General features: G+C 47.8%; 2 protein-coding genes across 3 annotated transcripts in view; one reads left to right on the forward strand and one right to left on the reverse strand.

Annotated features, from left to right (window-relative positions):
- Positions 1–11,068, reverse strand: part of FAM120B (family with sequence similarity 120B) — a 54,187-nt gene extending 43,119 nt beyond the window's left edge. Inside the window, exons 1-4 of one of the 2 annotated variants that reach the window (XM_032185385.1) lie at positions 11,046–11,068; positions 9,698–9,980; positions 7,074–8,119; positions 3,672–3,852 (exon numbers count right to left, since the gene is read on the reverse strand). In XM_032185385.1, coding sequence (XP_032041276.1) covers positions 3,672–3,852; positions 7,074–8,093 — 1,201 coding nt within the window. In that variant the 5' untranslated portion in view covers positions 8,094–8,119; positions 9,698–9,980; positions 11,046–11,068. The remainder of the gene's footprint in view (positions 1–3,671; positions 3,853–7,073; positions 8,120–9,697; positions 9,981–11,045) is intronic. The other variant, XM_032185384.1, reaches the window with a different exon arrangement.
- Positions 11,069–18,240: 7,172 nt separating this feature from the next.
- Positions 18,241–25,670, forward strand: DLL1 (delta like canonical Notch ligand 1). The gene is made up of 11 exons (XM_032185169.1): positions 18,241–18,300; positions 18,481–18,792; positions 18,926–18,986; positions 19,151–19,408; positions 21,796–21,856; positions 22,344–22,474; positions 22,630–22,799; positions 22,935–23,151; positions 23,877–24,669; positions 24,782–24,899; positions 25,282–25,670. The coding sequence occupies exons 1-11, from the start codon at positions 18,241–18,243 to the stop codon at positions 25,285–25,287; spliced, it is 2,187 nt and encodes a 728-aa protein (XP_032041060.1). The 3' UTR covers positions 25,288–25,670.
- The last annotated feature ends 241 nt before the right edge of the window (positions 25,671–25,911 follow it).

Raw genomic sequence — 25,911 nt, forward strand, 5'->3', positions numbered from 1 at the left:
TTTTCAACTAAATCTGAAAGAGCACAAAAGATTTCAGCTGTATGAAACAGCAAAACATTGCACGAAACTGGTGACTCAGCTGACAGATCCTATTAGGGCACCAACTGAAAGAAAGGCAGGAAAGTCAAGTTACCTGCTCTATCTGAATGCACTGGATGGCCAAGCAATAAACCAATAGCTATGGAAGACACAGAGTTGAGTAAAAAATAAAAAATAAAAAAAATACATGGGATTTGGGTAGAGCAACAAACAAGAGGGGACATACTTGAGAACACAATATATTGCAGAAGGTCCTGCAAATTCACAGCACATTAACCTAGCAAGAGCTGAATTGAAAGGTGATTACTAAAAGCCAAGTCCCCTGGCAGGGAATTATCTCTGGGGAAAAAAGGTAGCCTAATTTTTGAAACATTTTTTCCCCCCAATACACGTAAAGAATATCAACAGTGAAATTCAAAAACACCAGTTCCTTTGCTAAAATAGACCCTGTACAACCTGTGAGAGCATTGCCTAGCAGCTGAAGGAAAATTTCAGCTACGTGCAAAACACTGAACTAAGAGACTGCTGGAAACGGTGTGCTCCTCTGCACCTGCACCAACGCCAACCCTACTGAGTGGTTGGTCACTGGTGATAACTGGCAAAAATTCTACTAATGGCCTGTTTTTGACAGTGTCGAAAGCATGGTCAGCCTGGGCTGCTAATCTTAGAACTGGGAGTGATGCCAGGACTTCCAGGAGCTGGCCACGTGTTTGGGCCACATTACATAACCTTGCAACTGGTGCAGGTATTTCCATGGCCTGAGTTAGTGCCAAAACCTGTCGGCTTTGTTCTGAACTCTTTGTGTACAAAAGAAAGAGCTTGGCTGGCATCTCAGCCTGCACTATTTACTGTTATTTTTCCCTCCTCCTCAATTTTTTTCTAACAGTACAGTTGTTCTAGGAACAATGCTAAAAGTTGACAACTTATGTATCACTATAAAGCAATATTCCAACTAGTACTGCTCAGAAGAACCTCTGGTAATAAGAATTGTATTTTTTAAAAACACAAGCAACAAGTGCTGTATGATCAAGATCATCTGCCTCCCCCCCCCCCCCTTTTTTTTTTGGTGGGGTGAAAATAAGTCTCTGATTCTAGTAATACTTTGGTAAGTAAAGGTATGCACGTGCTTACCATACACCAAATTACAGCCAAAGAGACAGCTTTATGACCATTGATTTGCTCACTCCCACTCCCTGCTGTTCCCTCAGGTTGTTTCACCACAACTGTTTGTGACTACAAAGAGTCAGATGGGGAAACAGAACCAGGTTAGTTACCTGACTGCAAGAAAGTCAGGGAAAAGAGAAAGGGGCTATTTTCAATTTCTCAATATAGGTCACCGTGAAGCTGCTCAAACAGCTGCACCAGCACAACTGAGAGGTTGCACAGGGACTGAAAGGAATGGCTGTGCAAGAAAATTGTACCGGCAGTGGCAGCAAAATAAATGCTGGTGAAGTGGCTTGGTCTATGCAGGTGATTTCAAAGGATATGATGACATCCAGCTCCTATTGATTCTTAAGTATCTTTGGCATCTGAAAATCTTAACCTAAATAAACAAAGCCCAAGAGGTTCTTGTTTCAGGGTTGATGGAGCTGTTTATGTTATTTTTAACATGTTCTTAACTAAAACTGCAATCACTGCTTTTACAAAATGTTGGCTGTTTTGTTATCCTTATTTAACAGTAAATGAGAAGATTTGCAAACTGCAAAGAGGTTAGTATCCAAACCAGGAATCTTATAATTGAGGGATCTTAAGGAATAAAAGCGGGTATACATACGTCTCCACTGCAAACTGGAACATTGTGTAGTTAGCCAACTTGATTTTACAAGAGCTACACTGGCAATTGTTTCTCCAAGGCAGCAGGCTCCAGACTAATTTAATTGGTTGCCTCCTTCCAGTAAGCTCTTCTTTTTAATGCTAATCCAAAGTAATTCTACATTATATGACAATCTACATACAGTGTTGTTTACATCTCTCCTTACTACCCCTCACTGAACTACAAAAAAGTCAGACTTTATCCGAATGAAACTGGTAAAGGATTCTACTTACTTTGAAGAGAACACTATTGCCTTGTAGCTCTACAAGGAAATTCATTAAAAAATAATGCTGACATTCACTTACAAATTTCCATGCAGAATCTTGTTAATGGTCTACACTCTTGACCTGAAAGCAACTATACACTGGAGTAAATACCAACCAACCAACCCATGAACGACTAGGAAGTGACACAGTTAAAGCAGATAGAGGTAGATACAAGCAATAAAAATGCAGATTTATTACAGTAGCCACGCAGACAAGCTCTACCTACCTTTTTGGAAAGGTTAAGGATTGGGGGTGTTCAACAAGATTTACTTTAAAAAACTGTTTCTGGATTTGAACCATGAACTGAGAGCAAGTAAAACATGTTATCCATGGTTTTATTATAAAATGACTTTCTTAAAAGAAGATCTCTTTCAAGTCCAAATTTCATTTTTATTACAATTCTAAATTATTGTTTCTGTATTTCAATTCTAATCTTCTTCATCTGACCACTACAAACACTAACACAATCGCAAATCTGCCTACTACCCTGCCATCCATTAACAATTGTTAATTAGAAGTTTTGGTACTGGGTGTTTCTGAAAACATCAGTGAATATCCTGCTGTGTAGAGGAACAAACAAAACCCAATGAAGTTATAATTGTCTACAAAATTTAGAGGCAATAGGCTGAAAAATGAAAGATGACAGATGTGCATGACTACTGCTGAGCTTTTTGTAATTCTCTCTAAAGGACTATGTAAACTCTGATTCATTTTTTCCTCCTTTTTTTTCCTATTATGGTATGACTTCAATCTCTAGTTGGTGAAGGAAGTCAGGTACTTCATTTATATGGCCTTTCTAAGCACATAGTTTGAATACTAAGTTGATGGTGGGGCACTTTCATCAATACAAATGTAAAGTGATTGACAAAGAGAAAACAGCATATTAAAGAGAATAAAGGTGCGTTTTTTCAAGTTACTGCCTAAAAGCCACTGGGAGCATGAAATAAAAGCCACCATAGCTAAAAATAACATTTAAGTAAACTCTTAAGAGTGCAAAATTTGTACAAGGATGCACATAAATTTGGTGTCTTAAAGTAGAATAGAAGCACAGACACATACCTACTGCAGTATCTGTTTATACAACTGGATAAAGAAATTTTACCTTCTTCCACCTTGATGAAAGAATTAATAATCACTGCCATGACTGCTTGTGTATTACTGCAATAACTGTATTTGCCTATCAGATGTTCTTAAAATCATAGACTTAAAATCAACAGAGGGTAAAATGGTAACTGTTTTGTAGAAGTGTATTATAGCTGACATTAATTCATCGGGAGATACTTAGTAAAACAAAACAAGGCTTTATATCCTCTCAAACTCTTAAAATATTCTAAATGTCTTAGTTTTGCTCAATCTTTTGATGATTAACAGCTTTCAAAACTACAATTTAATTGTCAAGTTTTCTTTAGATTCCTTACAAAATACATTTCAGTTGCCCACAGTTTTTATCCTAAATGCCATGTAGAAGTAGCCACTGAAACAACAAATTCAAGATTTCCTATTTCAGAATTTAAAGTACACTTGAATAATGGTGTAAGTAGCCTCACCCTTACCTTTTCCAGATTCCAACAAGACAGAATAAACATGCTGACGAACAGGGCGAAAGATGAGTGCTTGTCCAGGAATCTCTGTATCACGATCATCTTCCAAAGAGTTGCTGCACTCAATCACTCCATTACACAGGATATTGAAGACTACATAATTTTCAGATTGGATGTGCTGTTCCTTAGCTAACTGTTCAAAGAAAGAAGAAAGTGTTATCTCCAAAATTAAGAATGATGAAAAAGTAACAAAACCTATCAATTGTTAGAGGAATCGGTACAAGTGGACAGAGTGGTCAGGAAAGGAACAAGCACTTTTTCAAAAAAAAACAAAACAGGAGTATACTATGTTTTCAGACACCTATCTTTTTATAGACAGGAATTCCCAGGAAACTTCCCATCATTGCCCTTCTCTTAATTGCTCCTTGAATTCTTAAATCTTGAAGGTTTTTTTTTCACAACACCTTTTTAGAGAGTAATCATTTTTAGAATGAGTTCCGAATTCAGACATGAAAAAATGAGCTGTCCTCCATTAGCCACTCTTCTTAAAGAGTTCTTCCCTTTCTAAAAAGTGTATATACACATCAAAAAAAACACAAAAAGTACAACACTTGAGTGAAGGCATGACAAAACCCAAACCTTTCATTTTATTGTAAGACAAGCTATACAAGACATCCCCTTTTCTTTCCTGAGAGTAGCTGAATTTGTGTAGTTTACATAGTGATGAAATTAGAATACTGAAACTTCATCACACTTTTACTTTGTGATAGTTTTTTTCCCCCAAGGAAAGAAATACAGTCTACTCCAGTGAGGAAACAAGGTCTCCAGCCTTGCTGAAAAGCAGAATCGCAGCATCAGGCTGCAGGTTGGCCACCACCAGATTCAGGAACATCAAATGCCTACAGGCAGCCTGGGTACCTACGGGGACAGCTGGTCTGGACCATCTTACAAACAAAGCTGCTCTCAGGCACCACACACTAACTAACCGGGACTGGCCAAGTCCAGAGCCAGCCATAATTTCTACTTAAAAACTTAAAACCCAAACTACAGGGGTGTAATTTTCCTGGACCCATGCTTTATGGCACATAGGCAGAGAAGTTTCTCTGCTTAGCATTCCCTGCATGTGTCACGCTATCCATATTATTTGGGTTGTGCCATCTACACAGCTACCCCAGTCCTTTTTGCAGGGAATTACCAGACCACTGGCCAAAGAAACTCATCATCTCTGCAGGATCTTGGTACCTACAAGCCTAGGGACTCAGGAGTTCAAAGCTGCAATCAAACACTGGCCATTACTGATCAAAACTAATTCTACAGAAAGATCATACTTTCCAAATAACTGCTCACATGAGCATACAGTGAATGATAGGCTTCTGTATAGATTGCCAATCAACGGAGCATTTTCTTATAGCAATAAATTACTGGTTGCCTGGGAAGAAATACTTCATGTACTGAAAGAATCTCCCAAATCCACTTTTGTATAAAACAAAACCAAAGGGTTTTCTGAGCATGATTTGAATGAAGCATCACAGAACTATTTCAGACAAGCTTTCACAAATATGAGATCATTTGAAAATGCTAGTTTCTTGTCATTTGCAAATAGCATACACATCCTAATGTACTGGAAAAAAAAAGCAAAAAAAAAACACGATGATTTTAATAGTAAAGTTGTTTTCAATGCTGTATCTTGAAAAATATTTCTAATTTACACATGCAGACAGCTATAAAGGTATGTTCTTTCCTGAAGGAATCGGGAACATGAGGTTACGTCCCTGAGGTTGGAACTGAGCTGTGTATGCCACTTATGTGCATTCTAGATAATGTGCAAGGCAAGTAGAATTACATTGTGGATTTCAAAATATGAAACAAAGCACACACATACCATATATAAATATTTAAACACCCATAACAGAAAAGCAGAAGACAACGTCTTCAACTTTGACTGTAATTTCCTTGGCTCAGGTATGAGCTTAACGTGGGATTTATGCAATGAGAGTGAGGCTTTCTTGAATGGAGCTTCTAAACGTTATTATTTCTGTACAGCAGTAGCTCAGCATGATGCTGGAGAACTGCAACACTATAAATGAAAGATTAAACCAAGAAATAATGACCACTTGTCATAAAGACCACATGGTACATTCTCTTAAAGAGTAAGGATATTAATACTATTGTCCTGGCTGTAATCCAACCTAGATAATTACATTCTGCCTAATTTTTCCTTGCACTTCAAGCATAAACAGTATTTTTCAACACTTCATTAGGATGTAGTGTTGTTGTTTTTCTAATGATGTCCTTTATTTAACTCATACAGTCAAAAATTACATGTATTGTATCTACATGTGGTTAACATCAAACCCAAAGACGTCTGCAGTTTAGCTGAAATGAGCATTGCATAGGTTTTAATTTAATTTTAATTTTAAATGTTTCAGAGTCTTTTTGAAAAGGAAAATGTAAATTATATAATCAGAGCAATATAATGAGGAAACAAAAATAGTCTTAAAGCAAAGATGCAGGATAAGTAAGAGACAGACAAAATAGGGAGTAGTAGATGACTAATACAGGGTACAAAAGCCACTACCTCCTGTAGCCTTTTTTTTTTTTTTTTTTTCCAATTAAAGCTCAATATATTCTCTGAATTGCCATGAATTTACAGATTTCAGCTCTAGGCTTACTGCTGTTGTATGAACTCCAATGCAAGGCAGCTCAGTTGGTATAAAGGTCAGTCCATGTCTTGGCAGCAGAGTTTTCTATTAGCCAGGCAGGCTACCTGAGCTAACACATCCAATCTGCTAGAGCGAGCCAGTTTGACTGTGCAGCTTCTCACCCCATTGGCAGTGAATCTCTGCCCCCGTGGGAAGCCACATGTGAAACCTTAGTGCAGCCCTGCCCTTTAAGGATTAACAGGCCACTGCACTGTTCATTCAAGGACAGTGCGTCTGAATGGTAAGTCCTAAAAGCTTGAAATATATATTTATTGGAAGCTTTCCCGTCTCCTCCACAACAGCAATTTTAACTCCTGTGTTCTTAGCACAGCTCCCCTTTGGTACCTTGACTACACGTGCCAGCACAGCCCAGCAGACCACTAACCAGCTGCATCCGACTTGTGGGCTCTCAAAGCAAAAAGCAAGTTATTCCATGGTGCAATACAAGGAAAGCAATCTCTGTGCCCAGCTACCAGCCCAGACACGTGCTGCTCCCTGTTATTTGACCTGACACTTCAGGAAGAAGTTAACTAAAATGTGCTGTATCTGCCCTTAGCATGATGCATATAATACCCCCAATCACAACTGCTCTTAGCAAGCAAAAGATTTTGTTCAAGCAAATTTAAATAAATAGGTGCAGTGTACTCATTACCAACTTTCACTACGTAGTCATGACAATAAAGAGACCACTGAGCTTTAGAAGACAAGGTACCTGAAAGATTTCCTTATCTTGACACATGGCTGTTTCTTCTACACCTGAGAACGTTTTGAGATGTTCTGCAGTGGGAGGAATCCATGGAGACTGCTGCCCAGGCAAAAGATAGGACTCCATTCCTCTGAGAAGTAATGTCTTGTCTGATCCCAAAGGCAACATCTCTTCCAAGTGTTTCAGGCTGCTGTACGAGCACGGAACTCTCGAGATGTAGTTTGCTACAGCCAGAAGTACATTTGTTCTTCTGTTGTAGCTCTTGTTCCTGGGCGGACAGGTGGCTAAACATTTACTCCAAAAGCCTTCCAACAAGCTTTCTGGAACAACATCATTGCCAAGCAAGCAAGCAAAGAGAGGGAGGTGTGTCAAACTAAGACCCAATGCACGGCAAAGAGCTTCTCTGCAGTACATAACAGTGACAAGCTTGTCCAAGCAGAGCTTCTCAATGGAAAAATAGGGAGATGTATTATAGATGAGGTAGTCACTGTCTTGCCCAAGAATTCCTATGCAGTTATGCTGCAAACCGTACGCAGCCACCTCAAAGTCTGCCTCCTTCAACGTGCACACTGTTTTTTGACCGAGTGACTTCAGGGCGTACCGTGTAAAAGTAGGCAACGCTGAGGGAAGAACGAACATTCCTCTCCCTGGTTGCTTCCTGTGAGTCTTGACAAACTGAAACAGCGCAGCTATTTCCTTGTAATTCTGCCACCTCCGTTTGATCCACTCATCTCTCTTCTTCTCTTCTACCACTCCATCGAAGTAAAACACCAGCGTGATACCGGCTGCTGTAAAAGCTTTAATGAAAGCCTCTAAATTGGCCAGGTACTCCCGCCACTGGCCACCGCACACCCAGGATTCCGGCGTGTACCAGTGCCTAACGCAACTCATGGCATCTACTACGATAACAGGTGGGATATCTGGGTGATCGATGCGATGCTTTTCCGCCACCTCTTTCAGATCTACCGTTCTGCAGGCGTCAGGGCAAACTCTTGTCACAAACCCCTGCAAGCCTTTAATGCCCATGGTTGACCTCTGAAACTCACAGCAGCCTGAAAGAAGAAACATAAAAACAGAATTCCAAAATGCAGTACTAAGAAATATAATAAATTGCTAGTTTGTTAAACAGAAAAATAAACAAAAGAACATTTAGAAACTGAACTGGTATTTCTCTGCTTTTGCTAATTGCTTTTATTTTATTATTAATCTTGGCCTTTACGCTGTCTGACCCAGTTTTCATCCCATCATCAAACTGGACATAAAGCCCATTTGCTTTGCTTTCCATCTCTGTTTTTTGTATCAGTGAAAACTGTAATAATCAAAACATTTTCATCTGTGTGACTTGAAACATTTCCGACGAAGTATTAAAAAGTATACATTGCTAGAAAAACAAATACAGGTGTAATTAAAAGCTTTATATCATCTCAGCTGACAATGTGCAACACAGGAATTAATGGCTTGCTTTTCACACTAAAGGTGTATGAACATCTTGTATTTAGATGAAAAAAATACTGTTCTGAGTAACTTTGGAAACTGGTCTTGTACCTTGAGTGTTCAAATCGCTCAGCTGCCGTCACAGTTTACAGGCAGCACTCCATCAGTGTGGTACCACTCACATGCAAGACCGACTTCCCCAACATTATTGGCACTGTCAGTTTGCTCTGAATCAGAAACGGAATCCACTTTACCATGCTGGCATTTGAAGACATAGTTACGTTTCAAGACATGTTTAAAGGATTACAGGCTTACCTATACTTGATAAATCTACAAATTTGACTATCATTAATAGTGAAGTTACTTTATTAGGTGGGATTTCTAACATGCACAGCAATTTTGAACAAATCTATTTTAAAAGATATACACGCCAACCTTAGCTAGAAAATAAAAAATTAAAAATCAAATGTCTATTTTTTGTTTACGAACACCAAAAAATTGAAGCATAGCCTCCAAATTCTGTGGCAGAACTTTATTTGGCATCCTGAATGAACCAATATATGTGTTCCACAAAAAGAGAGTCATGGGATAAAATTAAAACCATAGATGACCTCTGTTTTTGTTTCTAGAAATCTCAATGCAAATTAGTTTGGCAAAGCTTTGACATTAGATGTGCTCTTTCCTCTATGACAACACCAATTTCCATTACCACACCACCATTTCAAAGGACCTTCCAATGAAAACTGGAAGTGACAACGCTGACTTTCTCATCACTTTGTTTTGATCTTTATTCTCAGAAAATCTGTTTTGCTTTTATTTTTACTTTATTTGAAAGTCAAATCCTTTCTCAGTTACACAGTGAAGACACTCATGTTTTAATTAATCAGGTACATTTTTTTGTTGTTGTTTCTCACACTGCTGGTTTCTGACATTTCAGTTACAGACTGTCCCAGGGGTGTTACAATAAACATGCTTCTGATATATACAAAAAAAAAGTTGAATTCAAACAAATACTGCGAATTGACAACTTTTAAAGGTATTTCAGTTCTTCTTCCTTGGAGTTTTAAATATTTAATACCCTTCAGATACAGTTTCTGAATACCATCCTCTTTAATACAATATGAAATACACGAATGTAAGGCACAGGTACGCAAGGTAGGGCATTGTGTTCTCAAAAACATTACTTCCAGTGATACCTGGGTGCCTTTAACACTCCAGCCATTTGCTTTTCCAGGACAGCTCCACCTCTGATTGCAAACAGTTTGAGCGCTGGCAGGTTACCTATCACTTTCCATGGAGATCTAGCAGTGAGTGTGAAGATCTTCACCTTTCAGGCTCTAACGTGTGCTCTCAGACTAAATGATAGGAGTTCACTACACAGATGCAGTGTGTCATTGCAGGTCTTACTGCTGCAGAAACGTGCTGTGCCCAAGCGTTACTTATAATTCAGTACAGATTCTGGCCTTAGTGGCTGCACACCTAGAGCAAAAAGTGAGGTAGAACAACTTACTAGCTGTACCATGTTATATTAAGTTCAAAGTGTCTTTTCCCTTCACCTTCAGACTCTTATATCTGAAGCATTCCTCTTGCATAACAGTTTATGCAAGTCTGTGACACTGACATTATCAGAAAAATCTCCACGACCAGTACCAGCTTGGCCTAATCAACAGAAAGTTAACAGCCAAGCACGTAGGCAAGACTTGTCGGTGGTGTTACCATTTTAACATTATCACAAACATCTGCAGAAAACATAATATTAATAACAAGATTGTACATTCTTTCACCCATCCTGTTTTTCTTTTTTTTTATCCAGGAGCCTCAATGTAATGGGAAACCCTCTTCGTATATATTCTGATACTGTGGTGGGTTTCACCACGGTATCAGAAAACATAACAAGATCTACTGCCTTGAGAAGAAGGTCAATAATGGTAGAAAAAGGACTGAAGTGCTGGATGTTGGAACATTGTTTCATAAGAGAGGCAAACCTGTGAGCTTTGTGCAACAGATGAACTGTTTAAAGCCGGATACTTATTTTTTTGTGAAACTGAGACCTCAGGTTTACACGGGATCTCAGCTGCAAGGCTAAAAAACGTTCTTTATTCTCAGAAAATACAATCTGCAGGAAAAAGAAAAAAAATAAAATAAAAAGGAAAGAAAATCCTCCACCACCCCAGCAATCAGGGGTGTCTTCCTTCCTTCCGATGTTTACACAAGCACCAGGATCCAGGGGACACCCCAGGAACTTTCGGCAGGCCGCACACCGCTGACTTTATGTCGCCAGCACCCCCCACACACCACCACAGGGATTTTATCGTCCCCCCAGCCATTTTATCGTCCCCCCGCGAGGCGCAGCGCTGCTGCCGGCACCCCCAGCCGCCCTCGCAGAACACCCTGGGGCCGAGGAGGGACAAGGGGCAAGGTCCCCCCGCTCCCTTCCCGGCCTCAAGGGGCCGAGCCCCCCCCGCGGCCATGCTGCGAGCGGGGCTCCCCTCACACCCCCCCGCCCACCCGCCTCGGCCGTTAAACGGCACCCCCGGCACTGACCCGAGCCTGCGCTTCCGCTTCCCCGCGGGCGGGGCTGCGCATGCGCGCAGCGGACGGGCCGGGCCGGGCCGGGCCGCGCTGAGGGGCCGTGGGCAGCGGCATGGCGGCCGGTGGGGGTGGTGTGGGGGAACGGGGCCGCCCGCGGCTCGGTGCCCCCCGGCATCGTGCGGGCACCGTGGGGCTGAGGGGCTCGGTGTGGCCCGGAACGAACCCGGGCAAAACGAGGGAGGGGGATGTGGAAGAGGCACGCGCAGTGAAGCAGTGTAAAAAATAATAATTAAAAAAAAAAAGTCAGCAAAACACCCACTGAGGCGGTTTGAAAAATAAAAAATGCCAACAAAACACCCCCTGAAGCAGTTTAAAAAAAAAAACAAAACAAAAAAAAACCAAAAACCACGAACAAAAGTACAACAAAAAGCACAGAACCCCAAGCCACGCATCCAAGGTTTATGTCACCTTTTGGCTGCGCAACCTATTGACTGACACATTGGGGGAAAAACAGTGGGATTTGGTCAACAAAGCAGCCCCTGGGACCTCGAGGACAAAATCTGGGGTGGTCGAGGGCAAAATTGGGGGGCCAGATTGGGTCTCCTGGGCTTTGTGGTGAGCAGGGAGCCCTGCGGCAGGCCCACCTCCGCCCTGCAGGCAACAGGTGGGGGCCTGGATAACTCCACATGTTTTCAGGGGGGAAGGAGGGGGCCGGGGAGCCGATGGAGGGCTGAGATCAGATGTTGCTGCCGGTGAAAAATTAAACAGAGCGGTGCTCTGGGGAGCACAGATTAATATATTTGGTGACTCCGCGCGCACAAAGCCTCGCCATTGTGGCCGTGTCTGAATGCCTGTGAATAGGACGGAGCATATGTGGCCTGTCACCGCAGGTGCCCACATCTGTTCGTCTCCGGGCAGATGCTCTCAGAAAAGGGGAGAGCATTTCCAAAAGCACGGGCCCGCCCCATCCATACCCATCCTCTGCCTCGTAATCACCTTCTGCGGAGCAGTTTCTGCCCCCCTCCCCGCGCATACGAAGCCGCAGAGAGATGCGGAAAGAAATGGAAATAACGCAAATTGGAAGTGGCTCGGAAAGCCCTGAAAACATACGACCAGACCGCTGCCACCCCCCAAAGTTTATTAGCAGCAGGTTTTGCGCTGCAGCCAGCACACAATACACAAGATGTGCGCACCGTGCAAGGGGGGTTGCGGGCCACAGGGGAGCAGAAAACCCCTTCATGCATGAAACACGGTACAGTACAGCGGCACGCTGTGCTGACTGTCACAGGCAAGGAGCTCCTTGGAGTAGCAGTTTGCAGATACTCTTTGGAGTTCTGGCTTAAGACGATGATAAATAAAGCCAGGGGAAAAAGAAGAGGGGGGTTCCCCATGAGAAATGGTGAACGCGGTGAATATTGCTACTGAGGTTGGTAGCAGAGGGGAATATTTCCAGCCATCCCATGAAATCTCATTGCCAGAGTGCAATACATTTTTCTAAGAAGTGCTATAACCTTTTTTTTTTTTTTTTTTTTTTTTTTTTTTTTTTCCCTGTGTGCATGATTTGAGCCAGCTCATGGCCTGTCCCCCCTGCTCCAGGACACTGACACTGACGCATGCCAGGCCACGGCTCCGCAGGGGCCTACGCTGGCCTTGCCTGATGGGGCAGGTGGTGTGCTTGGGATCGCAGGGTGTTTTGGGTTGGTTGGTGGTCAGCACAGGAACTGTGGTTTCTAGGATGCTTAAGGTCGCAAGCCTGGGGTTAAAAGGGGCAAACTTCTGTAGCTGTAGGGCTGAGCTGCACCCAAACAGGGCACGGAAGGTGCGGTAACTTAAGTACCACACCTCTTCTGCTGCTGAGGTAAAGAAACAGGGTGGAAGGTTTGGGCAGTTTCAACAGATTGGAGGTCAAGGGAGTGAGCGGGCCTTCATCCAGCCTAGGGACAGCCAGGGGAAGGCGCCTTCCCTGGTTGGGTGAGCCCAAGGGCCTGGAGGATGGCAGGGGGCAAGGAGTGGGGGAGCCTCTCCCACGGCCAGCCCGCAGCAGGGATGTGCAGCCCACCGCAACCATTCCCCTTTTGGGAGCGTGCTCACACACACACGAGTGGCCAATTTTATCCCTCACAGTTTCCCACAAGCAAAATCGCGTCGGAAACGAGCCAGGGAGAAAACCCAAACAAACAAGTAGCGCAGGGGAGCGGGGGCGGCGGGGGGGGGGGGGGGCTCGCTTTCTCCTCGTGTGCCATCAGAAAAACACATATAGGGGCCACTTTGGGATTTGCCCGGGGAAGGGTTGGAGAGCAGCTGGCTGCGGTAATCTCATCGGGAGACAAAGGAATGCCCCGCCGGTCCTAGGATCACAGGTAAACACACAGCCATTGTCATGAAAATGAGGGGCTAGGATAGGGCTGGAGCAGATGATTTGCGATTTGAAAAAAGGGGGCTGGGGGGGGGGGGGGGGGGGGGGGGAAGGGAGGGAAGGCCCGGAGCTGCTTATCTATCATCTGGCCTCTCTGTGTGCCAGCTGAGCCACGCGACTGCCCTTTCTTATTCTAATCAGCACATGCCTTTGCAACTTTGGGCTAACCTACATGCGCAACTTGGTAATCCCCCTCCCCGCACACGGCAAGCGCGGCCCGGCGCCCCCGGGGGACCGCGGGCGGGGGTCGGGGACCGGGGGCGGGGGGCTCGGCGCCCCCGGAGAGGGGGTGAGGGGGGGTAGGGGGGACACGGGCAGCACGGCGGGCACCGCGCCGAGCCCCGGCCGCCGGGGACGCGGCTCCCGGTTCCCCCGCCGGCCCCGGGGACACCTGACGGGGGGCTGCGGCGGAGGGGCTCCCGCATGCCTCCGGAGGGGCTAGGGGGCTAATTAAAATATTATGCACACTCGGCTACACATAGCTCCACACGGAACGGCGGCGCACCGTTCGCCATATGCCCGCAGCCCCCCGGCCCGGGCGAGGGAGGCTCGCAGGGCGGTGAATTCAGCGCCTCGCCCTCATTAGCAGCCCCCCCCCCCCCCCCCCCCCCCCCCCCCCTTTTGGAAGTGACTTTTCCCATAATCTGGCTTGTTTGGAAATAGCGGCCGATGGGATGCTCTCGGCTTGCAAAGCCTCGCCGGGGAGCGGGGGCATCGAGCGGGACCCCCGGGGTGGGAGCCGCTCCCCGAGGGCAGAGCCGGGCCAAACCGAGCTGGGCCAAACCGAGCCGGGCCAAACCGAGCCGGGCCGGGCCAAACCGAGCCGGGCCGGTGGAGGCGGGCAGCATCGCGGGGGGAGCGCGGTGCGGAGACACGCGGTTGGGAGCGAAAAAGCGCCATTTGGTTAGGAGCAGATGGCTGGCTAGGGGGCTGATCGCGTCTAAAGGCGTGTCATCCCCCTTCAGCGAGAATCCCTAAGGGCTCCCCTTGTCTTCAAAATCAATGAAAATTAAAGTGCAGAGAATGGATGAATAGTTAGACCTCGAGTCCCTCCTTTGTTCGCCTCAGCTACTGGTGGGCAGGAGTTAAACTACAACAGCCTCCTATAGAAACACTTAAGTTAAACAGTCTCCCCGTTAGCCCAGCATCTGAAAGAGAGAGGGAGAGGGGGGAAAAAAGCAGAAAAAGGAGCTTTCTGCTTGATTTCCCCAATACAGAATCGCGTGGCATAAATTAAGCCGGAGAAGAATGAGCGCCGTGGGCAGGATCCTGCCGGCTCTCACGGCGCCTTTCAGTCACGCTCAGCAGCGGTAATCGAGAAATCTGTGCCACGTCAATTTAACAAATACCCGGTACCGAAGGGGGGTTGTTAAGGATTTGGGGGCAAGGTTTTTTTTTTTTTTTTTCGTTTTTTTTTTTTTTTTTTTTTTTTTCGCTAGGTTAAAGCCCTCGCGCGTGTAACTTTTTATTTCCACTTTTTTAAGCAAGGGGATGCTACTGGACCAACTTTCTACCTCTCGTTGATTAAAAGATCCCTGGTGATACACCACGTCTCACCGACGTGTCACCTCCAAATTTCAAGAGATATTCCCCCACCCCCCAATCCACTTGCTTAGTGGGGCGATCTTTTTTTTTTTTTTTTTTTCCTCCCTCTCCACTCTCTCCCTTTCCTGGGGATAACCCTGCAGCCAAGTTCGCGAAGCAGCGGCGAAGCCACTCGAAAAGATGTTGTCGCTAGGTGGCAAAAGTAATTTACGGTTCGTGCCGCCGGGGCTGCCGGGTGCGCGGCGCCCGCCCGCTGCCCCCTGCCCGCTTCGGGGGTCGCTTTCCCCGTTTCGCCCCCCGTCCCCGGGCGAGAGCATCCTCGCTTCTGCCTGCCCAGAGCCTCGGCACGGCGCTGCCCGGCCGCGGGTACGGGGGAAAAGCAAACATTCCTGCACATTTCAGCTTTCTCTGGAGGGTCGGGGGCAGGGAGGGGGGCGAAGAGCCTTCTCCTCCTCTACCTGTGTACAGAGCGCTCCGTGGGCCCCGACTGGGTTTAAGGGAGGTAGAGGGGCTGGCTGCTTGATAAAGTACCTGCCTAGGTTTGGGGTGGGTGCCGCAAACACCCCGCAGATGAATGTGGGCAGCCGCAGTCCTGGAGCAGTCGAGAAGAGCTGGGCTGAATGAACTCATTAGTGATTTTCTTTTAATTGGTATTACCCAGTGCTTTTACTTTAAGAACTCTTTAAGATTTTTTTTTTTTTCCTAGCGCATTGTAAGATAATTTGTGATCAAGACATCTGCTTCAATGAAAGTCACATTTTGCCATGCAAATGCACGTTTCAACCCAATAAAGTCGCCATAATAAGGCTTTTAGCACGGCATACCTACAGTGAGGTTATTGTAGCCAAATCCTCTCCTTTCGCACACAAGCTTAATCTGTGCTGAAATGATCTGTTACAATTAAAATGACATTTACAGAGACAGTTACACCTTGCATCCTAATGAATCCGCCTGCGCCTACCGAAGGTGTTTAACAGAGGGCCCCAACAAAGTGGAAAACCCCGCTTCGAGTGACATGCCAGAGTCGCCCTCAAACTTTTATCCCCCGCTCCCATCCGTCATTAAGAAGCTGCTCAAAGGGTAATCATCCCTGCTCCTCTTTCACCGCCCCAGTAAACTCCTTTTCGATGTTTTTAAGGTCAAAACAAAAGTTCTAGTGTCTGATGGATATGTAAAAAAATAATAAGGTGACGGTTGGTGTGTAAAGTCTTTTTTTTTTTTTTTTTTTTTTTTTTTTTTTTTTTTTTTTTTTTTACGGAGGGGGGAAGTGCTGGAAGGGATTTCTTTAAAAAATGTGCGGACATTGTTGTAGAGGCAGTAGCGTGCGCCGAGGGGAGCTCTTTCTCTCCCTCGCATTGTGCAGGGAGCAGGTGCTGTCTACATTACCATACAGCTGAGAGCACAAAGAGCTAACTGATTCAGCCCTCACACAATAACAAACGGCCTTAATGACAGCCACGCGAACGACACACACCAAACTCACTTTTTACTAAGCTGAAGCAGGAAAAAAAAAAAAAAAAAAAAGAGAGAGAGAGAGAGAGAGGGAGAGAGGTTGCTGGTGATGATGATAATAATCATACAGGGGTGTAGGACCCGGCAGGAGCGGGGAGCTCTTTCCGCCAGCGGTGGTCGTGGGGACGGGACCCGCAGCGCCCCGCTCCCGGGACCCCCCCGGGGGCGGCGGGCAGCCGGTTCCCCCGAGAACCCTCGGCTCCCCCGAGCCCCCCGGCTCCTCCGAGCCCCCCGGACCCCTGAAGCCCCCCGGACCCTCCGAGCCCCCCGTGCCCGTGCGGGCGGGACGGGAGCTGCGAGCGGAGCCCGGGGCAGGGCGAGCCGGGGCTGGGTTCGCTCGCATCCCCCCCCCCTCCGCTCCCAATTATCCCGCTTATACCGGGGGCAATGCGGTGTGAGTTTAAAGGGATCGGATTTCCCTCGCTGCCGCCCGCCTCCCCCGTTCCCTTTAAAGCCCCTCGGAAGGGGGCACGGTCTCCGGGCGACTTTCGGGGGGCACGGCGGCGCTGCCCGCGGCCCCGGGGGCTCGTTCTCCCGGTGCGGAGGGGGTGCTGCCCTCTGCCCGGAGCAGGAGGGGGATTCTCGCGGTTACCAAATTTGCAGGAATGTAAATGAGCACGTTTTGTGAGCGCGGAGGGGAGAGGGGGAGGAGGGTTGCACATTTTACAGCTCACTGACCATTTGGCGATCCATTGAGAGGAGGGTTTGGAAAAGTGGCTCCTTTGTGACAGCTCTAGCCAGATTGGGGGGCTGCTCATTTGCATCTCATTAGGCATGCAGGCGGCCGGCGGGATATAAGGGAGGCAGGCGCCCAAGGAGAGGCAGATCCTTAGCGCTTCACCCTCGGAGAGAGCCGCCGAGCCGCGGCGCAGAGCAGGCACCCCCTGCCCCCCCGCAGGAGCACCCCCGGACACTGCTGCTGCTGCCGCCGCCGCCGTCGAGACACGAGCTTGTTGTAGTTGGCCGGGATTCCTCTAAAACACAAAAGGAAGCCCACGACGACGAACGAGAGCTTCGCTTCTTTCGCAAAAAAAAAAAAAAAAAAAAAAAGAATAATAATAATAATAAAAAAAAAAAAAGAAAGGGGGGGGGATCAAGGCTCCGACGTGACCCGCAAGCCGCCGCTCGCCGCCTCCCAGCCCCGACGTGCGCAGGGCGAGCGCAGCCGCGCAGAGCCAGAGCCGCTCCCGCACCGCGCCGCACCGGGAACTACCGCGCTGCCGCCTCGGCAGGGATTTCCACAGCGCCGACTCTTTTTTATTTTTATTTTTTTTGTCTGTTTTTTGTTTTTAAATCTTCCTCGGCAAGCCTTTTCTCTGCCTCAGTTGGGAATTAAGTTGCTTTTCATTTTTTTTTTTTTTATTTTTTTTTTTCCTGGCGAAAAGGAGGAGCACCGTGGATTGGGAAAGAAAGAGAGTTTAGCAGATCAATCGTAAACTTTTTTTTTCCTTCTTATTTTTTTTCTATTTTTGCCATCCGAAAGAGCTGTCAGTCGGCGACAGGCTACACCCAGAGGTGTCAGCAGAGGGAGAAAAAAAAAAAAAAGTCAGAGCCGCTCCTGAAAGAAGGAGACCGTGACAGTAACTCTTCCAGCTCCGCTGGGGCGAGCGGCTTTGGCCGCTTCGTGCTTATTATTATTTTTTTGATTTCCCCCGAGAGACACTTTCCCCTTTCCCCCCCCCGCAGACAAGACAAGGGGGAGGAACGCGAGGGCACCAGAGCTGCCCCTCCACCATGGGAGGCCGGTTCCTGCTGGCGCTCGCCCTCCTCTCGGTGCTGCCCTGCCGCCGCCAGGTACGTGAGGGGGGACGAGGGGACGGGGGGACGGGGGGACGGGGACCCGGACGCCCCCTCGGGGGGTTCCCACGGCGGCTGGGGGGGGAGGAGGCAGCGGGCAGGGGGCAGCCGTCGGGGCACGGGGCCGCTCCGGGGACTGACGGCCCCTGTCCCCGTCCCCGTCCCCGTCCCCGCCAGGTGTCCGGCTCCGGGGTGTTCGAGCTGAAGCTGCAGGAGTTCGTCAACAAGAAGGGGCTCCTCAGCAACCGCAACTGCTGCCGGGGGGGTGGCCCCGGCGGCGCCGGGCTGCAGCAGTGCGACTGCAAGACCTTCTTCCGCGTCTGCCTCAAGCACTACCAGGCCAGCGTGTCCCCCGAGCCGCCCTGCACCTACGGCAGCGCCATCACCCCCGTGCTCGGCGCCAACTCCTTCAGCGTCCCCGACGGGGCGGGCGGCGCCGACCCCGCCTTCAGCAACCCCATCCGCTTCCCCTTCGGCTTCACCTGGCCCGTAAGTGAGGGGAGGCGAAGGGGGGGTGGCAGGGAGGGCGACCCCGGGGTGGGGGCTGGCGGTGCTGCCCACCCACGGCACCGGCTGTGCTCACGCCGTCGCGGCGGGTTGTCTCTGCCCCTTGTCTCTGCAGGGCACCTTCTCGCTCATCATCGAGGCTCTCCACACGGACTCGCCCGACGACCTCACCACAGGTACCTTGTCCCCCACGGACCCCTCCCCAGGGCCACCCTCTCTCCAGGGAGGCACGCAGCCCCCCTCGCCCCATCTCCGCAGTCCCCATCCCACCAGACACCCCCCTGTGAGCATCCCCCTGCCCGCTCTGGGCACCCTGATCACGCTTCTCGTCTCCCCGCAGAAAACCCCGAGCGCCTCATCAGCCGCCTGGCCACCCAGAGGCACTTGGCGGTGGGCGAGGAGTGGTCCCAGGACCTGCACAGCAGTGGCCGCACCGACCTCAAGTACTCGTATCGCTTCGTCTGCGACGAGCACTACTACGGGGAAGGCTGCTCCGTCTTCTGCCGCCCCCGGGACGATGCCTTCGGTCACTTCACTTGCGGAGAGCGTGGCGAGAAAGTCTGCAACCCGGGCTGGAAGGGCCAGTACTGCACTGAGCGTGAGTGTCCACCTTCGTGTCTCCCCGTGAGCTCTCTGGGAGGTGTTTCCCTGACATCAGGCCCCGTGGGAGAGGGGGAACCGGGCTGGAGCGCATGGAGGGCCGGTGCTGCGTGCAGGCTTTACTGGTGTGGGGGACAGGGGGCCCTCAGGCTTACCACAGAAAGTTAGCTCAGGCAGCTCCACCTTGAGCTCATAAAATGTCAGTGCCAACATCACACTCTTGCTCATTCACTGTAGTTGTCAAATCTGGAGGCAAAATGCTCAGCAGTTGCTTGAGGATGTGTTTAAATGCATCAGGAGTCCCTTTTACACCTAGCCACCCCTTCAACCTCGGTACACTGATACCATCATTATGGGGTACGGGGCTCCAGGAAAGGAAGCTAGGCCTCGGCAACATCCGTGTGGCAGGCCTAATGGTAGGCTTGTTGCTGTCTGCTGTCTTGCCACCTTGCATTGAAAAAAGTAGTGGGAGGGCCGAGATATGCCCTGTGGCCTGTAGGATTTCTCATTTGGGGTACTCACACACTGCCACTGACAGAGACTTTTCACCTGGAGCCACAGGTCAGCTTCCTCCCCATGGCTCTCCTGTGACATTGCCGGGTTCATTGCTACTGACAGAACAGGACAAGGGACACGAGTTTTAAAGTGAGCCTGATCCTGAAACTGTTCAGGAATGTGGTGTACTGATACAGCAGGAAAAGCTGGGCTAGTAAGTAGATGACAGAGAGGACAGATAGCCAGAAATGTCAGGTACCACCGGTTTTTATGAGGTTACCCCCCTTCGTAGACACATAGCAGCATACAGGCAAACATACAGACACAGAGCTCCTGCTGCAGTGTGTGATGGCATTCTCTGTGTGCATACATATGTCTGAAGTACACTGGCAGATGATGCACTGAGTGCTCCCCTGCAGCCATCAGAGGGCCAGGTGGGCTGAGAGAAAGCAGCTATAGTCTGTAAAGCAGCCTCTCTGTTTTCTGTACTTTTTTTTTTTTTTAAAGCCCACCTACACTGTGGTCTCAGCTGAGCTGCTATCGAATGATCTCAGATTGGTTATTCACACCGTCAGTGGCTGCTGAGATGCTTTTAGCAGTTCATGGCACGATGTTGCACAACAAACAGCAGGCAAAGGGGCTTGCATTTCCTTTGATAGCATTTTAAATAGGATCTACAACCTTTCCCATGATCAAAAGTGCCTATCCCGGTTATGTCAAGGGGTGGGGAAAAAGGAAGCATTTTGATAATGAGCTCTTTCGGGGCTGTCAGCACTTTCGGATGCCTGTGCACTGCCGCTCTTCCCCCAGCAAAGCAGAACGCTGTCCATCTTTCTCGACTCGTTGTGCTGTGCGTGCTGCTCTGCTTTCCGTCTCAGAAAACACAGCACAGCAGCAGCGCAAACCCGCTAGGCGCTGGAGCTGTGTTTATGTGTGCATGCGAAAAGAATGTTTTCCTGTTAGCAAGCCGAGCTCCCAGTGGCAGATTGCTTCCCGTCTACTTGCCCTCGGCTCCATTCTTTCCAACTTTGAGGCGATCCGATTATCAGCACTGATTCTTTCTCCCCTCCACCCCCCTTCCCCTCGCATGCCATTGTCTCCGGCTGGCTTTGTTGAATTAAAACTTTGCAGTGCCTGCTTAATGAGTTCCATAACCAGGCGAAGTAATGAGCAGAAGTCCCTTTTCCCCTCCCCTCATCCTCCCTCCCGCTGGCCCGCTTACCTCTTTACCATGCCCGGACCCACCCGCCCCTGCTCCAAGCGGGGCGGGGAGGGGGGGGAGGAGGGAGGAAGAACTTTAGACTTATTTATTTGAATAAGAAAAAAAGTTTTTGCAGCGAAATCACGCGCGTGCCATAGATTAGCTGTGGGCAGGGATAGGCTGCCCGGCCGCCGGCACCGGCCCCATTGGCTCCGGGGCCGGGGGTATTGTTGCAGTGGGGCAGCTGCTGGGAGAGAATAGACAATAGAGCAGCTGTCTTGCACTGGCACCCTGCACACCAGCTGTCCACTCTTATCTGCACACACACTTTCGGGGGATATTAAGAGGTGGAGCTGTGTGCATAGAATTGGAAAAAAGGACTTCTGACCCTCGCTGGGAAGGGAAGGGGGGCGAGGGGCTGCGGGGAAGGCAGCAATTGTGAGCCCTCTTTTGTCTGTGTGCAACTGTATTAAGAAGAATGCTCATCCCTGGCGATAAGTAAAGTGCCCAGCTACCAGGCGAGATCAATACTCCTGCAGGCTCCAGAGATTAACTCAGCTGCTATTAACTGCCCGGACCTAGCAAAAGGGGCTGGCTCCCCACCCACAAGGTGCTCTCAGGAGGGGACTTTGAAAAGGGAGGCGTTCGGCCCTGGAGCTTATGCCTCTTCCTTCTTGGTCTGTTTACAGCGATTTGTTTGCCTGGATGTGACGAGCAGCATGGCTTTTGCGACAAACCTGGGGAATGCAAGTAAGTTTTCCACTACCCCCCCCCCCCCCTTTGTCTTTAACTTCAATGCTCTGGTGCTAAACAAGCCACCGGTCCTTCGAGGGGCAGTTTAAATGCCTTTCTTCATATTAGATGGTAATTCGAGAAATCCAGGTGATGCCAGATCAAAGTATTAATCCACAAGTCAAACATCAGTGCCATTTATATTAACCTAACAAGTTTACAGTGCTGTGTGTAAGGTTTAGCTGTTTGTTATTAGAGTAAACAAATTAACTACCTGCAACTGGGGCTCTGTCTAAGGAAGTGGAAGAAATAGCTGGGACTGATGAAAGCTGATGCTATGGTTGGACTCGGTGACTTTCTCAGATGAAGGATCACTGAAGGCTTTTAGGAAACTTGATCCTTGGCATCAGTGTGTTTGCAGAGTTTGAGATAGGGTTTCCAAATGTGAGAAGTCTAAATCTGATGAGACTTTGTTGTCAACTTTTTTTTTTTTTTTTTTTTTCAGATGCAGAGTGGGTTGGCAGGGGCGATATTGTGATGAGTGCATCCGATACCCAGGCTGCCTTCATGGTACCTGTCAGCAGCCGTGGCAGTGCAACTGCCAGGAAGGCTGGGGTGGCCTTTTCTGCAACCAGGGTAAGTTCTCAGTCCTTGCCTGAGGACCTGTCTTAAAATGCAGAAAGCAGGCTGCTATTTCCAGCTCATCTGTGCTAGCCTAACCTTGCAAAGGAGCAAGTATCTTGACAGATTTCTCTCTCATTTTTTTTTTTTTTTTTCCCAATGTTTTACAGACCTGAACTACTGCACCCACCACAAGCCGTGCAAGAATGGTGCCACGTGCACGAACACTGGTCAGGGGAGCTACACTTGTTCTTGCCGGCCTGGGTACACAGGCTCCAACTGTGAGATTGAAATCAATGAATGTGATGCCAACCCTTGCAAGAACGGTGGAAGCTGCACTGTAAGTCTCAGTCACTTGTGCTGTATGAAACCCCAAGGGGCGAGTTAATGGCAGTTCTGATTTTCAGAATCCATTTCTGGATCTCAGAGCAAGTTCAGGTAAATATTTTGAATGTTTCTTGTGTCTTTTCCCCAGGATCTCGAGAACAGCTATTCTTGTACCTGCCCACCGGGCTTCTATGGTAAAAACTGCGAGCTGAGTGCCATGACCTGTGCTGATGGACCGTGCTTCAACGGTGGGCGATGCACCGACAACCCCGACGGGGGATACAGCTGCCGCTGCCCGCTGGGTTATTCTGGGTTCAACTGTGAAAAGAAAATTGATTACTGCAGTTCCAGCCCTTGTGCTAATGGTAAGGCCAAATATAATACAGTGACCTTCTGAAAAGAGATCATCCAGTTGCTTTGGCTACTGGTCTGGAGTGAATAATAAGGCCCAGTGATAAACCACGGGCTATGTCATATCAATGGTTGACTTGGTGGAGGAAGTGTGCTTAAAAGTAATGGTGTGGCATGGGTCACTGCTACAGATAATGTTTTCTTAAGGGGTCACTGTGGCGGGGTAACTTTGCCCGAAGCTTCATGCATTAAACTGTGGAGGATTATACTTCTAAATGATGGATAGCACTCTCTGGCATCTATGGATATGAAATGCCATACTAATACTAAGTATTATTATTACTTATAATCCAACAATAGTAATCTTCTTCCTTTGACTAATGTAGTAAAGATTTTCTTAAATGCGGTCCTTCTTATTCAGTGCCACTTTACCTCTGTAATGTGAGATTGTGGTGTGAACCTGATCTGGACTAGCTTCATTGTCCCAGCTAAGTGAAATGTCAAAAAGGGAATAGAATGGTGAATAAAAAATAGATCCGATTAAGAAATACCTTCCTTTAAAAAAAAACACATACTTTTATGGTGGCTCATACTTGGCAAAGATTGGGCTAACCTCTCAAAAGGGAAGTTTTCCTCAGCTGTGGTTTGTCACGATGACCCTGAGAGCAGCACTCAGGGCACACTTCAGGGAGGGTGTGACTACAGCCCTCTCAGCCTTCGTGCCCTTAATGCCTTGCAGGAGCCCAGTGCGTTGATCTGGGGAACTCGTACATATGCCAGTGCCAGGCTGGCTTCACTGGGAGACACTGTGATGACAACGTGGACGACTGCGCCTCCTTCCCCTGCGTCAATGGAGGGACCTGCCAGGACGGGGTGAATGACTATTCCTGCACCTGCCCCCCCGGATACAATGGGAAGAACTGCAGCACCCCAGTGAGCAGATGCGAGCACAACCCCTGCCACAACGGGGCCACCTGCCACGAGAGAAGCAACCGCTACGTGTGTGAGTGTGCTCGGGGCTACGGTGGGCTCAACTGCCAGTTCTTGCTCCCCGAGCCACCTCAGGGACCGGTGATCGTTGACTTCACTGAGAAGTACACGGAGGGCCAGAACGGCCAGTTCCCCTGGATCGCGGTGTGTGCCGGGATTATTCTGGTCCTCATGCTGCTGCTGGGGTGCTCCGCCGTGGTCGTCTGCGTCAGGCTTAAGGTGCAGAAGAGGCACCACCAGCCAGACGCCTGCAGGAGCGAAACAGAGACCATGAACAACCTGGCAAACTGCCAGCGTGAGAAGGACATTTCCATAAGTGTCATTGGTGCCACTCAGATTAAAAACACAAATAAGAAAGTAGACTTTCACAGTGATAACTCTGATAAAAATGGCTACAAAGTTAGATACCCATCCGTGGATTACAATTTGGTGCATGAACTCAAGAATGAGGACTCTGTTAAAGAGGAGCATGGCAAATGCGAAGCCAAGTGTGAAACGTATGATTCAGAGGCAGAGGAGAAAAGTGCAGTACAGCTAAAAAGGTATCGTTCATACTCGAGTGCTGGGGGTGGCTTTATTCTGAAGGGTGTGCGTGTCTTAGAGGTAGCGTTAAGCAACAGCCATCTCACCTATGTTGTCTGTCTTTGTCTTCAGTAGTGACACTTCTGAAAGAAAACGGCCAGATTCAGTATATTCCACTTCAAAGGACACAAAGTACCAGTCGGTGTACGTCATATCAGAAGAGAAAGATGAGTGCATCATAGCAACTGAGGTTAGTATCCCACCTGGCAGTTGGACAAGAGTTGGTGTGCGATCTCCTTCCAATTCATGTTGGGGCAGCCAAACTGTTCTCTGTGCGGCCACTGTGATTTGAACCTGTTGAAATCTGGCTGCCTTGAGTTTATAGTACTGCAGATGTTGCAAAAACTTGCACTGGATTAAGATAAGCCCCAGCGGGTGTTAGAGGACGGTGACTTTTTCAGGCAAGGGGACAGCTACAGTGTGGTTGTGGTCTACTGACTCACCCCTTCGTATCCTTCATGCAGAGCCTGTTCTTGCTTGGAATGAAGGTGAAGTCCTGAACCTCTTCAGCCTTACTGTCCTCTTCTTACTGTTTATTAACCTCTTCTGGTCTCTGTGTTTTCTCCCAACAGGTGTAAAACAGACATGATATGGCAAAGATGTTGTTCAGAACAATTTCAAAGGAGACGTGCCCCAATGAATGCTGCTGAAAGAGGAATGGGAGATAGATTCCTTCACTGACTGCTGCTGAGAAACTAAATTCAGGCTTGAGCTGGTTCTCTACTGAAGTTAGCAAAGTGACTGCAAAATAAAGAAACAAGATGGACACCAGGCAAGGGTCTGTGTTCAAGGATTACTGTTGCACTGCCTTTTATGAATTTTATCATTGCACTATGGTCAGTTGCTTTTCTATATATATTTAAATGAATGGACTTAATTACTACATAAGAAGCATGCACTGCCTGAAGTGTATATTTTGGATTCTTATGAGCCAGTCTTTTCTTGAATTAGAGACACAAACACTGCCTTTATTGTCTTTTTTGATACTAAAATGTGTTTTTACTAGGTGAGAAAAAGTGTGTTATTTTTTTGAATCTGTAAAAATATTTTCATGATAATTGTAAAGCTTGAGTATTTTGTGATGTCCATTTTTTTATAATTTAAATTTTTTGGTAAATATGTACAAAGGCACTTCGGGTCTATGTGACTATATTTTTTTGTATATAAATGTATTTATGGAATATTGTGCAAATGTTATTTGA

This window comes from Aythya fuligula, chromosome 3, assembly GCF_009819795.1.
Source record: "Aythya fuligula isolate bAytFul2 chromosome 3, bAytFul2.pri, whole genome shotgun sequence".
Classification (NCBI taxonomy): domain Eukaryota; kingdom Metazoa; phylum Chordata; class Aves; order Anseriformes; family Anatidae; genus Aythya; species Aythya fuligula.

Excerpts from the sequence above, each read along its gene's own strand:
- DLL1 (XM_032185169.1), top strand. The coding sequence starts at position 18,241 with ATGGGAGGCCGGTTCCTGCTGGCGCTCGCCCTCCTCTCGGTGCTGCCC. Across the intron at positions 18,793-18,925 it reads CCTTCGGCTTCACCTGGCCC|GGCACCTTCTCGCTCATCAT; the intron begins GTAAGTGAGGGG and ends TTGTCTCTGCAG. Across the intron at positions 24,670-24,781 it reads AGTGCAGTACAGCTAAAAAG|TAGTGACACTTCTGAAAGAA; the intron begins GTATCGTTCATA and ends CTTTGTCTTCAG.